The following is a 15147-nucleotide window of genomic DNA, read 5'->3' as shown; positions in this document are numbered from 1 at the left end:
TTGCAGAAGACAGCGGAGGACCGGAGAAGACAGCAGAGGACCGGAGAAGACAGAGGACCGGAGAAGACAGCAGCGGACCGCAGAAGACAGCGGAGGACCGGAGATGACCAGGAGAGCCCAGCGGAGGCCCGGGGACACCATCGCGAGCGGCGGGGACAGGTGAGTACAGCTTCCTATACTTTACATTGCACGAATCCCTCAACATACGATGGATTCGACAAATGATGGCTCATTTGGAACGAATTACCATCGTATGTTGAGGGACCACTGTACTACATTGATTGACCTTCTGATGGAGATTTGTTCGAAACGTGTGTTGAGGTGGAGGTGGGGTGCATCCAGGAATCCCAGATGTCACAATCAGGTAAATATGAGGGCTCTCATGTTTTCATTATGCAGAACTGTATTCCTATTTAGCAGTTTTTCCTATTATACAGTGTAACATTGTGGACTAATATACTGGTGATACTCCTTGTGAATGTTCCCCACTGTTTGTTCTTGGGGCTGATGTAATTTTAAGGAAGGACTGTTCTTGTGTTTTGTATAATTTGTACTAATAAAGGTTATTGTAGTATAATTGGAGTCAGTCGTCTCATAGGTAGACTGGCATATGCTGGATTATAGGTTTTGATAATACTACATTGACACTGGTTACAGTTATATACTTACAAAACCAATAAGGTATGGGCTCCCAGCATCTCCAAGAAGATGTGATGTGAAGCTCTGTAAAGCCACAGCAGTTGCACGGCGAGTTGGAATAACCACATACTACATAAAATAAGAGAAACAAAAGTTAAGACTATTACAAACAAAATGATAGAATGGAACAGTAGAATAGTTCCCAAATCATTTGGGTTAATACAGATCGGTAGGAAAAGACAAGTAAGAATCTAATATAACCATGGATCCAAGTAAGGATATTAGTGACTTATACAATATACAGGGTGGGCCATTTATAAGGATACACCTTAATAAAATGGGAATGGTTGGTGATATTAACTTCCTGTTTGTGGCACATTAGTATATGTGAGGGGGGGAAATTTTCAAGATGGGTGGTGACCATGGTGGCCATTTTGAAGTCGGCCATTTTGAATCCAACTTTTTTTTTTTCAATAGGAAGAGGGTCATGTGACACATCAAACTTATTGGGAATTTCACAAGAAAAACAATGATGTGCTTGGTTTTAATGTAACTTTATTCTTTCATGAGTTATTCACAAGTTTCTGACCACTTATAAAATGTGTTCAATGTGCTGCCCATTGTGTTGGATTGTCAATGCAAACCTCTTCTCCCACTCTTCACACACTGATAGCAACACGGCAGGAGAAATGCTAGCACAGGCTTCCAGTATCCATAGTTTCAGGTGCTGCAGAATGGGCAAAACAAAAATTGGAACAGGACCCTCAGTTTACACAGAAGATTTTGTTCAGTGATGAGGCAAACTTTTATGTGAATGGTGAAGTTAACAAACAAAACCACCGCTATTGGTCTGACACCAACCCACATTGGATAGATCCCTCCAAGACTGTTGGAACACAAAAATTGATGGTATGGTGTGGTATATGGGGTACAAAGATAGTGGGGCCATTCTTCATCAATGTAAACCTCAAGGCCACTGGATATGCGAAATTGCTACATAATGATGTGTTTCCCTCTTTATGCACTGAAGCTGGCACGTTCCCTGAGTTTTTCCAGCAAGATGGTGCACCACCACATTATGGGTGTCAGGTCCGAGCATTCCTAGATGAATAGTTTCCTGGAAAGTGGATTGGTCGTCGTGGGCCTGTTGAATGGCCCCCAAGGTCTCCTGATCTGACCCCCTTAGACTTTTATCTTTGGGGTCATCTGAAGGCAATTGTCTATGCTGTGAAGATAAGACATGTGCAGCACCTGAAACTACGGATACTGGAAGCCTGTGCTAGCATTTCTCCTGTGGTGTTGTTATCAGTGTGTGAAGAGTGGGAGAAGAGGGTTGCATTGACAATCCAATACAATGGGCAGCACATTGAACACCTTTTATAAGTGGTCAGAAACTTGTACATAACTCATGAAAGAATAAAGTCACGTTAAAGTTACATCAAGTGCGTTACGTCACAAGTTACGTCACAACCAAGCCAGTGGTTCCCAAACTTTCTTGGTTAACCAAGGTTAACCTTGGTAAATCACAAATTCACAAGCATGGCTCCACACTGACATATAGCACTGGTATAGTATAATGGGAAAATAATAGTACAGATGACATTACCTCCCAACTCAGCAGCTACAGGATCTGATCCATTCTCTCCCAGAGGAGAAGGCTACACAGCACAAGGAATGTCATCGTGGCAACACCACGGTGTACAGCATGCACTTCTTCTGAGGTAGGGGTGTCCAGCTACACAGACACCAGTAAGAATAAGAGGGCAGTGTATGTGCTTTCATGACAGAGGAGCGGCTTTTGCCTTTGCCTTCTATCACTGCTGTTTACCTGCGCGCCCAATTGCTTTTAATGCAGGCAGCACTCCTGATATATGAGGAGAGCCTTTGGGCTATACTGGGCCGGCCAGCCCTGGCGGCTGCATCATGGTGCCCTTGAAAGCCATCCATGGCTCCCAAAACACAGTGGCGCGACTGGCTTATGCTGAATATTTTAGGTTTATTTGGTCATTTATATCTGGTTCAATCGTACAACCATTGTGTAATACACTAACTAAATTGAGGAAACTATGTCTACGAATAGAAAGAATTTTAAATTCAGTTAGCACCTGCAGTATTTATAAAATAAAGGTTTTTATAAATACTGTTTTTGATCCTACAATCATGACTGTAATAGGACAGCTCAATGTGAACATATAGTTATTGGTGAAGAGATATGCATGTCTTCACTCCATGTTGTTGAAGGAAACATTCATGTGTTGCTGGACTGGATGATTGGAGATATCTTGACATATCAAACAAGAACACAGTATTCAAGAAGCTTCCTGTTTAAAGTAAACCATCTATGGCCACAGCCTTGTGTTTACTTGAATAAGTTCATTAGGAAATTCCTACAGTAGACGATGGTCAAGATTAGTTCATTCCTTTGCAAGGATGTAAACATGGTGTAGGACATTCCAGGAAGATCTGGGTCATTCAAACAATAGCCCAGGAATCATATAGATGATGATAGATATGACTCACCAACTTAAGAGCGAGGAAAATAGATAATTTATTGCACAAATTAGGGAGCTACAACAAAGGTTAGTTAAATGAGTGAGCAATTCATGTGCATGACAACACATAAGGAGATTATGGCTTCATCTGCCAGGAAATTATGAGTATGGGTGCCACCATAAGAGCTACAATGAGCTGGCTATATGAAGTGTTAAATTACAAGCGCCCACACAGTGTGATCACTGGTCTGTAGGAGTACTAGGTTTATGTAGTATGTCAATGGCAGCTCCCTAATAACACCATGACTTAAAGTATTTAGATAAGGTTGATGTCAGTGCTTTATTAAGATGATGTCACTATAATTTGCCAAAAAGAAGGGCTTGTCACTGTGACTATCATTGCTTTCATTCCTTCCTAGTGACCACTTAAAAAACTACCCTAGGATGATATTCTCCCTGGTCACCTGCCTAGATAAGCTGATGTGACAGCTATTGATATACACCACAACCAGTTCTTGATTTTATCTTGACAACATTTATATCCTTTTCTTAACATTTTTTTTAACTTTTAAATACATGGCAATATGTGCAGAAGGGTGTTAGCCGGGTTAAGTTACTCGCTAGGGTAAACCCTAATGAAAATATATGTCATAAAATGACATGAAAGATTTTATGGTGTGTGAACCCAGCCTTAAAAAACCCCACTTACAATTTAATGAAAATGACTTTTTAAGCAAACAAAAACAGACATAGTTCAGGGTTTCCTAATAGAACTGATGGTTTATAGTAAATAGACAAGGCACTATCAAACTGAAAGCTTTGGAGGTCAAAGAGCCGCTCATTATAACTATTCATCTCTAACTATTAACTTATATTAGAACTTTTTATACATGCTGCATAGAGTATGTCAAGCAGTGGCTAATGGCTCCATTAAACAGAACATTTGCAATAAAAAAACTCCCAAAACACATAAAAGGCATAAAACATGAATATTTTTTCCCAATATTATAAACAAATTCACTGAACAGTGTGACCCAAATTGCACTTCACAATAGGTAAAGTAGAATCCTTCAAAATATCCATACCCAATACTTTCTAAAAAGATGATCTTTTGCACTTGGCTGCTTATATTAATGTATGTGGCAAGTCGAGAGGCCTTGTGTACTAGCTAGTAATAATAAGAGGAGTAACATACACATGGCAAACATAAAGGCAGAAACAGTAACAAAGGAACAGGAGACAGGAGGCCTTTCTGTACACTTTACTGTGTGCTTGGTGACCAACGACTGTCCCCTATAGCCCCCTTAATGGTTAAATTATGGTTTTAACTTCCAGTCCTCATGTACAAAGAGAAGAGCAGCTCTGGTACAAACTGCTGCACTAACAAGTGGGATTATGATGGTGTCTAGGGTCAGACTGTAGGGTCAGGTCTCCTGTCTGTCAGGGTGCAAGATTCACAGAGAAGAGTTCCATTACACAAAAAATGATGCTACAGAATATTAAGGTATACTACTTCCTCCTATTAACAAAAGCATTCTGAAATTATGATTCACCCATTAGTATAAAGTCTATTGCCTGATCTCATGTTGATAAAGATAAATTAGTGGTGATCAGCCTAGTAACAATTGTAGAGAAACCTAATAAACAATAGAAATATAGCAATATTCTTACTTACCATTAACATATCAGCAGTGATGGCCCAGTTAGAAAACAGGAGGGTCTCCCCAGCAAATATACAAATCTGTCAAAAGGAATGTAACATATTCCCCATTAATTTAATAAAAAGGCACATAATGCAGAAATTTCTCACAATTACATTTCTTCTATTGAAATCAAAAGACCTTGGTGTGAAGTACAGGAACATAAGAAATATGTAGATGAGAATTGTTATAGAACCTAGGTTAACATATGGTAGGTGCAGTGGCAGAGTGGGGAACACACCATGTCTCTAGGGGGCTCTTGCATGGTCTTTATGCTGTGTAAGTTGCATTATAGTGTATAGTGTATTTGGCCTACAAAACACTGAGAAAGCTTGGTTTAGAACACATTATACTCATTACTTTACACTTTCTTTTAAGTAGACAATTTGTTGGATTAATCATCCTGTGTTAGGTATCTTCTCCTCCATTGAATGAACATGTCCCTTCAACCACACAAACATTCCAATGACAGGCACAATGCTGGAAACTAGACGGACCCTATTGAAGTCAATAGGTTCTGTTGGGTACCATCGGTGTCCTGCGTGCAACAGATCCACCAGCCCAGTTTTTCTGTTGGAATTGCATTTCTTGTACCATAATTTCTTAATTTGCTTCTATTATCAAATACATTTTTTCAAACAGCTGCTATGTACTACACTGAAGGGAATCCGTATACTGGATCAGCTATCCAGATTTCATAGTAGATACATAAGATATTAACAAATACACATGATGGCTGCAAGGAACAATGTTGACTATTGAATATTAGAGTTGTTCACTTGGCAGGTCTCTACCTTTGAGGCACCATCTAGAGAACTATGCTAAATGGATAATATGCCTGTGTTTTAATCTCGTATGTTATCAATAGACTATAAATTATTAATATGAGAATAAAACATCATAGAAATCAATGACAAGTGAATAGCCTACTAACCAAATTACTTATTTTATTGCCAGCCTTTTCATTTAAATGCAATATAAAGCCATTACCCTGCGGAAAGTTGCTCTGATGCAAACATCTTCTCCAGTTAGAATTATTAGTAGTCACTGTCCACATAATCAGAAGATGAATAGATTATGGTATCCATTGCAATTCATGGATCATGTGAAATGTGAGATCAACCTTTTAATGTTGTGTTTATTATAAAGGCCCTAACATGGCGCTCTTCAACCTATGTCGATCTATCTGTTGGAAAAAGTCCTGACTTTGTGATGGCGTAAGTGTATGCAGGGAATTGTAGTTTACAGCGGTTGTAAACCTCTCTTCCAACATATCAAGGTAAATGTAGCATCTCATAAATGCTTTATTACAGTATCAGTATTAGAGTATGTTAACACAATGATTATCCAATGTGGATTTGCAACAGATATGCCCCACACAATGGAACTAATCCCAATCTGTACTGTTTGATCAGTTGGGTGGATTTAATATTAAATTCAATGATAGGTAATTTGTGAGTGGACTTTACATGAATTTTAATCTGCATGAAAAAAAAAGGTCCATGTGAAAATTGCTGTAATTATCTACCATTGTACTGTACAGTATATATATACTGGAATGGTTATAAATCTTGCAAGAAACAAGACAGATATAACCTAGCCTCAGTCCTTTCAATTTGCTCTTATAGTATTATGACATTATTTACCGCCCTGTGTATATATTATCTGAATACAAGGAAAGTGCCCTTTTGATGTCCTATACTCTGATCCCTAAGGTTCATGTCTGTAACACAAAGCCCACCACCTGCATGTTTAGTGAGACTCTCTTTCCAGTTATTGTGTTGCTCTGCTCATTATTTGCATTCTTGCTCTGTTGCTATTGTACATCTAGTCTTTGAAGAGCAGTATCATTGTATGCTGAATGTTACTGTTCTGCTCTGCATTTTCTGCACAGTCTGTGTCCAATACAATATTCAATTCTAATACTATTATAAACTTGTATCATACTCATGTATTTCTAGTTATAGCTCTTAAGCAAAACCAGACTTTGTGTAGTCAACAAGGTCACCTTAAAGTCACCTCCAAAACTCCCCTAAACTAAAGTCATCAGTAAATAGGATAAAAGACGCTGCTTCCAATAATGTAATCTTTTATCTCTGTACTCACAAACAAGGAATGCTGATGCACAGAGGACTACCTCGCTCAGAAATATATTGGAGAGGAATATTTAGACTTGTAGAAGGGCAATGCAAGGGAGTCAAAAGATAAAATTTACAGATTTGAAATCGGCATATTTTAATCTATTTACTGATACATTTAGTTTGCCTCTATGATAGACCTACTTTGTTATAGGGAAACTGATAGCTGGTCCGCCAGCACTAAACTCACTACACTTCCTCTGATCAGTGTCGACATGCAGAAGATACAAGAAGTTTTTGTGTCCATTGCTAATTTGCTAATGCCGTCCTGCACGAAAGGGAAGGGGGAGCGGGCATACAGAGATTCCCTGCCTCCACAATGCGCTTACATGGGTGAAGGGTACTTCGTGAATATTTATCTGGTGGGCCGGCATATGAGAGCAGAGAGTAAGGAGGCAGGGAAGCTCTGTATGAAAGCTCCCGTCTCCATTGCTCAATGGATGGCATTGGCATATTAGCAACAGACCCTAATACTTCTTGTTTCTCCTGAATGGTGGTACCGTTTGGAGTAAGTTATATCTTATTTTAATCCAGTTCACCCGCTGTCAGTTTCTCTTTAGAAACGTAAGCAAATTTTATTTGTGCTCCCTCCATATATCTCTATGGGAGAGCTGAAGATAGCCGAACGGCTCTCCATAGAGATATATGGAGGGGCGTGGCGTGGGAGAGCCGGGCTCCGTACAGACGATCGTGGGGGCCGTAGCACTCGGATCCCCTGCGATCTAAAACTTATCCCCTATCCTGCGGAAAGGTTATACATTTTTCTGTACTGATCAGGCATGAGACTTCTTTAAATAGTTTTTACAGTAAAGGCCTCCCACATACACAGGGGCCATATTATTATGTTTTGTGTCTGGGGGCTTCCAACTCTCCACCAAAGAAAGTAAGAAGGAACAAAAACTACAGTTTTCCCTTACGACCATTTTATACACCTGCTCCAATGTGTATTGCCAACAAATGTCTGCCGATGCTGTCATTTATATGAAAAAGGTGACAAAGTAATAAGCGGGTCTAAGTTTTATGACTGGCTGGATGCCTACTTGGATTCATTCTTCTTTCATGTGTAATTCTAGTGAGCTGACCGCCATATTATGACAAATCACATTAATGTGTATAGAGAAGAATGCAGGTCCCGGTACTGGAAGTGTGTTGTCTCACTTTTTTATCAGTTAAGAGTTAAACGCTGTATTGCTGTTGCTTAGCGGGGGGGGGGGGGGGGGGGGCTAGGGGGCATGTGCATAAAAGCAGGTTAGGATGCAATGACTCTACGTAGAGAAAAATAAAGCCAGCACTCCGGTTCCTTTATTTAAAAAAATTAAATAAAAATACACTGTAATACATGTATGGAGGGCAGGGAGAGGGAAGGAAGAGCTCAGCCGAGCTTGTGCAGCGATGGTGCCATTTCACGGGTTTTCCCGCTTGGTCACACCTTACAGGTAAGTGTGAACCACTAGGATATATAGTTACCTGTGTGAGCCATGTCAATCACATGCTGAGGGAGGCTAGTGACGTCACGCTCTGAGAGCGTGCATCTCGCAATGCCCTTAAGTGAACTTCTATCACGTATCTATATGGGCAACAGAAACAAAGACAAATAACAGGTGAACCACGGAACATGTAAAGGAAAAAGAGAGAGTCTCTTAGGAGCCCAGCTCTCCCACGCCACGCCCCTCCATATATCTCTATAGGAGAGCCGTTCGGCTATCTTTATCCACCTTTTCCAGCCCACCGGAGCATCTGAAAGCAGAACTCATTTATACAGGCTAAAGTCATCAACTATATACCTACAAAAATTAGCCCAGAAAAAAATTATGTAACCAACATCTCTTTATTAATCACAATCAATAACAATAGGTAGAAATGTTTTTTTTTCCTACCTATTGTTATTGATTGTGATTAATAAAGAGATGTTGGTTACATAATTTTTTTCTGGGCTAATTTTTGTAGGTATATAATTGAGTTTTGGATTAGCCGCTAGGCTTGTAGGTAATATAAAGTCAGCAACTGCCGAGCCATGAGGTTCATGACAAATCGAATTACTGTAAGTTCGCTCATCCCTAGTGATTATGAAGCATTATATGAAATCATACTGTAACAGGGAACAAGGTAAAAGACTGTATTGGGCTATATGGAGTAAAAAGGAAGGGGGGGGGTAATTTAAAGCAGTATTTTAGCAGAATACATTAAGTTCATTTCTCTGGTTGAATCCCGCCAGGTTCGTGGCATCTAGTTTTGATATCATCTTGCCTCTCTCTGTAGGAGTTCTGTATGCCTGTCTCGCCCATGGTTTGTTGCACTGACAGATACAATCCCAAAGAAGGTGAGGACTTCTGAGTTTCCTTTGTGGTACTCTTGTACATGTTCTGCTAACCTGGGAACTCCCAACCTGGAGACGCGGAGGTGTTCCCTGAACCTTGTAAACATTGGTCTTGTGGTGGAGCCAACATGAAATCTATGGCAAGGACATTTTATACAGCAGACCACGTATGATGTCCTGCATGTTTATGAGGTCATTCACATTCCCTCCGACTTGATAATTCTTGCCTGGGTTGAGATGTTTACAATAGGAACATCTATTGCACTTGTAGTTTCCTTTAGGCATATCAGTGTGGTGCCATGTTTTTTTGGTTTCTGTTATTTTCTTGTAGGTGCTGCGTACTAATAGATTTTTTACTGTCTTGCTTTTACAGTAAGTGACAAGTGGTTTGTTTCTTGCTATCTCTTGTAGGTTTGGTTCGTCCTTCAGTAAGTGCCAGTGGCGATGGATCGCTTACTTTATTCTTGGGACCATGGGGTTGAATTTAAAGGATAAGGTAATTCTTCTTTAATTTTTTTTTCTTTTTTGTTAATGTACCAGAGATGATCTTTCTTTTTTAGAGGCTTTTTCTAGGGCTCCATTTTTGATATTAGGGGGATAACCTCTTGTCAGAAGGTGGCTTTTTAGTGCTTCAGCTTGTACCAAAAAGTCTTCTTCACTGCAGTTTATTCTCCTAAGATGGAGAAACTGGCTGTATGGGATGGCCTCTTTAGTGTGCTGTGGGTGAAAAGTGTCGAAATGTAGATATAGGAGGGGTGAAGAAGATTTTCGATATCCTTTTGTCGATACTTTCCCATCTTGTAGAGATACGATTACGTCCAAGAATGTGATTTCTTTGGTGCTTATGAACGAAGTAAAATACATATTCATATTGTTGCCTGTATTCAGGTAGTGCACAAAGTCTTCTTCAGTGCCGCTCCAAATTAGGAAGACATCATATACAAATCTTTTATATAGTTTGATGTATTTCAGATATGGGTTTTCAGTAGAGTAGATCATTCTTCAAGGAAGGAAAGGAACAAGTTAGCGAACGTGCAAGAGACTGGTGTCCCCATTGCCGTCCCCGTACACTGTTTGTACCATTGGTTGGCAAATTGGAAGAGATTATTCTCTAGTACGAAATTCAGAGTGCCAGTGACAAATTCTATAAAGGGATTTGATTTCCCTACTGCTATGAGAAACTTATGTACAGCCTGGGTTCCCAGCTCATGTGGTGTGGCGTGTGTACAATGACTCCACGTCTATGGAGGCCAGTTTATCATTGTCCACAGGGATTTCGTCTAAGTATTCCAAGAAGTCATTGGTATCTTTTAGGTAGGCAGGAGTATCCTTTAGTAACGGTCTTAACAACCAATCAGTATATTGGGATAAAAATTCCTTAACCCACCCATTGTCTGAAATAATAAGGCTTTCTGGCGGATTTTTAAGGTACTTTATGTACCTTTGGAAGGTAATACCATTGTGGCTTCGAGGGGTGTTCAGGCAGTAGTTTCTCTGCTGTACATTTATATAAAACATTTTGTTCCACTTGCTTCCTCAAGAAGGTACATAGGTTGGTAAGTACTTTTTGTGTTGGGTTTTTATCGATTCTAACATATGTAACCCTGTCATTTAGTTGTATGTAGGCTTCTGTTTTGTACTGTGATGTAGACATAATGACAGTGTTGTTCCCTTTATCTGCCTTTTTAATCACCAAATCTGGACGGGACTTGAGCCAATTCAAGGCTTTTGTTTCTCTGTCGGTGAGATTTGGTTTGGCTGCGTGATACAACAAAGCTCTAACATCCTTCTATACCAGTGTGACAAATTGTTCCAGGGAGCTCCCATTCCCTATTGGTGGGGAGAATGATGATTTTTTTCCCCTCCTCTGAATTCTTCTATCTCTATTTCACCCATATCTGGATTGTCAATGTATGGATCTGTGATGCTTAATAATGTTTTTAAATCTGTTGTTCCAGATGGTGAGGCTGCAAAATGTGCGCTGAAGCCTAAATTGCCCAGGATTGCTGGTAATTCTCCTTCTGTTCTTTCTATTTCTTTGTGTTCTTTTTTACTGAAATATTTGTGTAGATAAATTTTCTTACACCTTTGTGCAAATTGATTTCAAATGAAGTCGTCAATGAAGTCAAGTCCTCTGAGATACAAAAATTCAGGCCCTTCCTGAGGACTGACAGACAGTCTTCGGTCAGGACGGTGTCTGTTAAATTGATGACTATGTTGTCTTCTCTTAAGTAACATAGTAACATAGTTCATAAGGTTGAAAAAAGAGTCCATCAAGTTCAACCTATATCCCTAATGAGTCCCTACTGAGTTGATCCAGAGGAAGGCAAAAAAAAAACCTCACACTAAACTAGAGGTAAAAATTCCTTCCCAACTCCAAATATGGCAGTCAGAATAAATCCCTGGATCAACGTTCTGTTCCTGTAGATCTAGAATCCATAACCTGCAATGTTATTAATCTCCAAAAATGCATCCCCTTTAAATTATTTTACAGAGTTCACCATGACCACCTCCTCAGGCAGAGAATTCCATAGTCTCACTGCTCTTACAGTAAAGAACCCCTGTCTGTGCTGGTGTAGAAACCTTCTTTCCTCTAAACGTAGAGGATGCCCCCCTGTTATAGATCCCCTGATATATTTATACATAGTTATTTTGTCTTCCCTAAGCCTTCTTTTTTCTAAACTAAATAACCCTAATTCTGATAATCTTTCTGGCTACTGTAGTCCTCCCATTCCCCGTATTACTCTGGTTGCCCATCTTTGAACCCTCTCCAGCTCCACTACATCTTTCTTGTACACTGGTGCCCAGTACTGTACACAGTATTCTATGTGTGGTCTGACTAGTGATTTGTACAGCGGTAGAATTATTTCCTTGTCATGGGCATCTATGCCCCTATTGATGCACCTCATGATTTTATTTGCCTTGGCAGCAGCTGCCCGAAACTGGTCACTACAGCTAAATTTACTGTTAAATAAGACTCCTAAGTCCTTTTCCACATCAATCGCCCCAAGTGTTCTCCCATTTAATACATAACTCTTGCTGAATTTCCAAAACCGTCACATCTGAATCCATGTGAACGGGTGGTGAGGCTTCTGTGCTCAGGGAGGGTGAAGACATCAAAGGCAAAAATGTGTATAAGAGAGGAATGAAGGTCCTGGCACTGGAACTGTGTTGTCTCACTTTTTTTTTTATCAGCTAAAGAGTTAAATGATGTATTGCTGTTGCTTAGCGGGGTTGCATGTGCATAAAAGCAGGCTAGGATGCATTCATATAATGCTTCATAATCACCTTTACTCCTTTTTCCTTTACATCTCCCGTGGTTCACCTGTTATTTGTCTTTGTTTCTGATGCCCATATAGATATGTGATAGAAGTTAACTTAAGGGCATTTTGAGATGCACCCTTGCTCTCAGAGTGGGACATCACTAGCCTCCGTTGGCGTGTGATTGACACGGCTCACACAAGTAACTATATATCCTAGCCATGCCCAATTAGCGTGACCAAGCGGGTAAACCCACAAAACGGCACTGTTGCTGCAAGAGCTCGGCTGAGCTCTTCCTTCCCTGCCCTCCATACATGTTTTTTTTAAACCATCAGATGTTAAAACTACAATGATTTTATGTTAGCAATACAGTATATCTAGGCGAGAAGGAAAATGTATGGTAAGACTTAAAAAGCATTAATGTGATGTGTTTGTATGTAGAGAAAAATAAAGCCAGCACTCACCGGTTCTGTGTTGCAAACATAAAATCATTGTAGTTTTAACATCTGATGGTTTTCCAAGAACAGTGGTCTCTAAACTGTGGCCCTCCAGATGTTGTAGTTTTGCACCATCTGGAGTGCCACAGTTTGGAGACCACTGTCCTAGAACAACATGTACAATGCATTTACTGTTCCAATTATACAGTATTACGTTTTATGATGAAAATAAACCTGCATTGGCAAGTATGCAGCGGTGTTAAAATCCTTGTGAATTCAAGCTGTATTTTTAGAATACACTAGACTTACAATGATGCCTGAAATCACTGGGACAGGAAGTTTCTGATCCTAGCTAGAGTAGAGAATTCTTCTAGCGGAGAGGTGACATGAGTGCATTATACTGTCACAATACGCAGTACTGCTTCCATTTAGCAGCCTATGAAGATAAGGGTACGTCATATATTCTGCAGTTATATATTGTGGAAGTGAGCAACCACCAAATTTTAGTTCGGAACCAAATTTTGAAGGAATTGCCAGAACACCTTTTCATATTGTGGGCCCTTATTATTATTATAAGATGTCTGATAGCAGGGGGTCCAGTCGCCTGGGTACCGGCCTGGAGATCGCGGGGGTCCCGGTGGCCAGATCCTCTGTGATCAGACATCTTATCCCCTATCCTTTGGATAGGGGATAAGATGTCTAGGGGTGGAGTACCCCTTTAAGAGCAGATTGAGCAGATGCAGAAACAGACAGATTTGTGTTGAAGCCTTGCTGGATTACTGCATTTTAACTCCTATTTAAAGGGGTACTCTGGTGCTTAGACATCTTATCCCGTATCCAAAGGATAGGGGATAAGATGCCTGATCGCAGAAGTCCCGCCGCTGCGGACCCCCGTGATCTTGCATGCAGCACCCCGTTTATAATCAGTCCCCGGAGCGTCTGATTACCGGCGACCACAGGGCCGACAGCGTGTGACGTCACGCCTCCGCCCCCGTGTGACGTCACGCTCCACCCCCTCAATGCAAGCCTATGGAGGGGGCGTGACAGCTATCACGCCCCCTCCCACAGGCTTGCATTGAGGGGCGGAGCGTGACATCAAACGGGGGCGGAGGCGGGACTCCCGTGATCAGGCATCTTATCCCCTATCCTTTGGATAGGGGATAAGATGTCTAAGCACCAAAGTACCCCTTTAAGTGAATGGGAGAAGAGCTACGGTAACCCAGAAGGGCCACTACACAATGTAGGGGGCCATCTGCATCTGGCCCCATTCACTGTGTATACAGGCGCAGTGGCTCTGGAGAATAGTGGATCAGTAAGAGTGTTGGTTTCGGACCCCCACCCATCATACACTGATGACATCCAGAGAATAGGTTATCAATGCAAAAGTCCAGGAAAAACCCCTTTAAATAGTTAAATAATATTACAAATTATAGTACTGATATCAAATTTTGATATTTTAACAATAATATATCACATAATTGCAGCATTTAATATGGCTTCCAGTTACGGTAACCTGAAACCCTCAACTTGCCAACCTGAAATATAACTGACTGAATCCTATTTTATCACACAACACTCTAGAATCTGAAATGTGAAGATGTCATGTAAGAATACACTATTTCCATCAGAGTGGAAGGCTAAGCCAGAAGCAATAGTGACTAGGTGGGTGACACTAGTTTTTTAACAGGAGCACAACAATTGCAGATCATGTGCAATCTGGACACCAGCTGAGCGGCACAGAAGGTTTGTTTCAGCGTCACTGGGCAGGAATTATTTAGAGCAGTAGAAAGGCACAGGAGAAAACATTTCCCTAGTAAAGTGACTTACATATGCAGCTATGATGCTGCTCTTTGCAGCAACGAAGACCAAGCAAATGAAGATCGCGGATCCCAGCATGCCCACAGCACAGACAAGTGGGTCAGCACGTTGAGTTTTCAAGCGGCACCATTTAGTAGCTCCCGCCCCTGTTATCACTCCAAGAAAGCCGGTGATGCAGGTGATAGCCCCAAAAATCAAACTGTTAAAATAGAAAGGGTGGTCAGTGTCATGGGGAAGTTCTCATGTACTGTACTGTAAGGGTAGGGTCACACATGTCGTATTTTGCTGCATATTTTGCTACCCATTGAAGTCAATGGGAAGGAAAATCAGCGGCAGAAAATACAC

General features: G+C 40.7%; 1 protein-coding gene across 3 annotated transcripts in view; it reads right to left on the bottom strand.

Moving 5' to 3' along the window:
* Nucleotides 1-15147, bottom strand: part of SPNS2 (SPNS lysolipid transporter 2, sphingosine-1-phosphate) — a 143539-nt gene that overhangs the window by 19196 nt on the left and 109196 nt on the right. For all 3 annotated transcript variants that reach the window (XR_008888654.1, XM_056556410.1, XM_056556411.1), the window contains exons 8-10: nt 14812-15001; nt 4807-4872; nt 670-768 (exon numbers count right to left, since the gene is read on the bottom strand). Coding sequence is in view for 2 of the 3 variants with exons in the window: in XM_056556410.1 (XP_056412385.1) it covers nt 670-768; nt 4807-4872; nt 14812-15001 (355 nt within the window). In the remaining variant the exon portion in view is untranslated. The remainder of the gene's footprint in view (nt 1-669; nt 769-4806; nt 4873-14811; nt 15002-15147) is intronic.

This window comes from Hyla sarda, chromosome 2, assembly GCF_029499605.1.
Source record: "Hyla sarda isolate aHylSar1 chromosome 2, aHylSar1.hap1, whole genome shotgun sequence".
Classification (NCBI taxonomy): domain Eukaryota; kingdom Metazoa; phylum Chordata; class Amphibia; order Anura; family Hylidae; genus Hyla; species Hyla sarda.
This window is presented reverse-complemented; position numbering and strand designations above follow the sequence as displayed.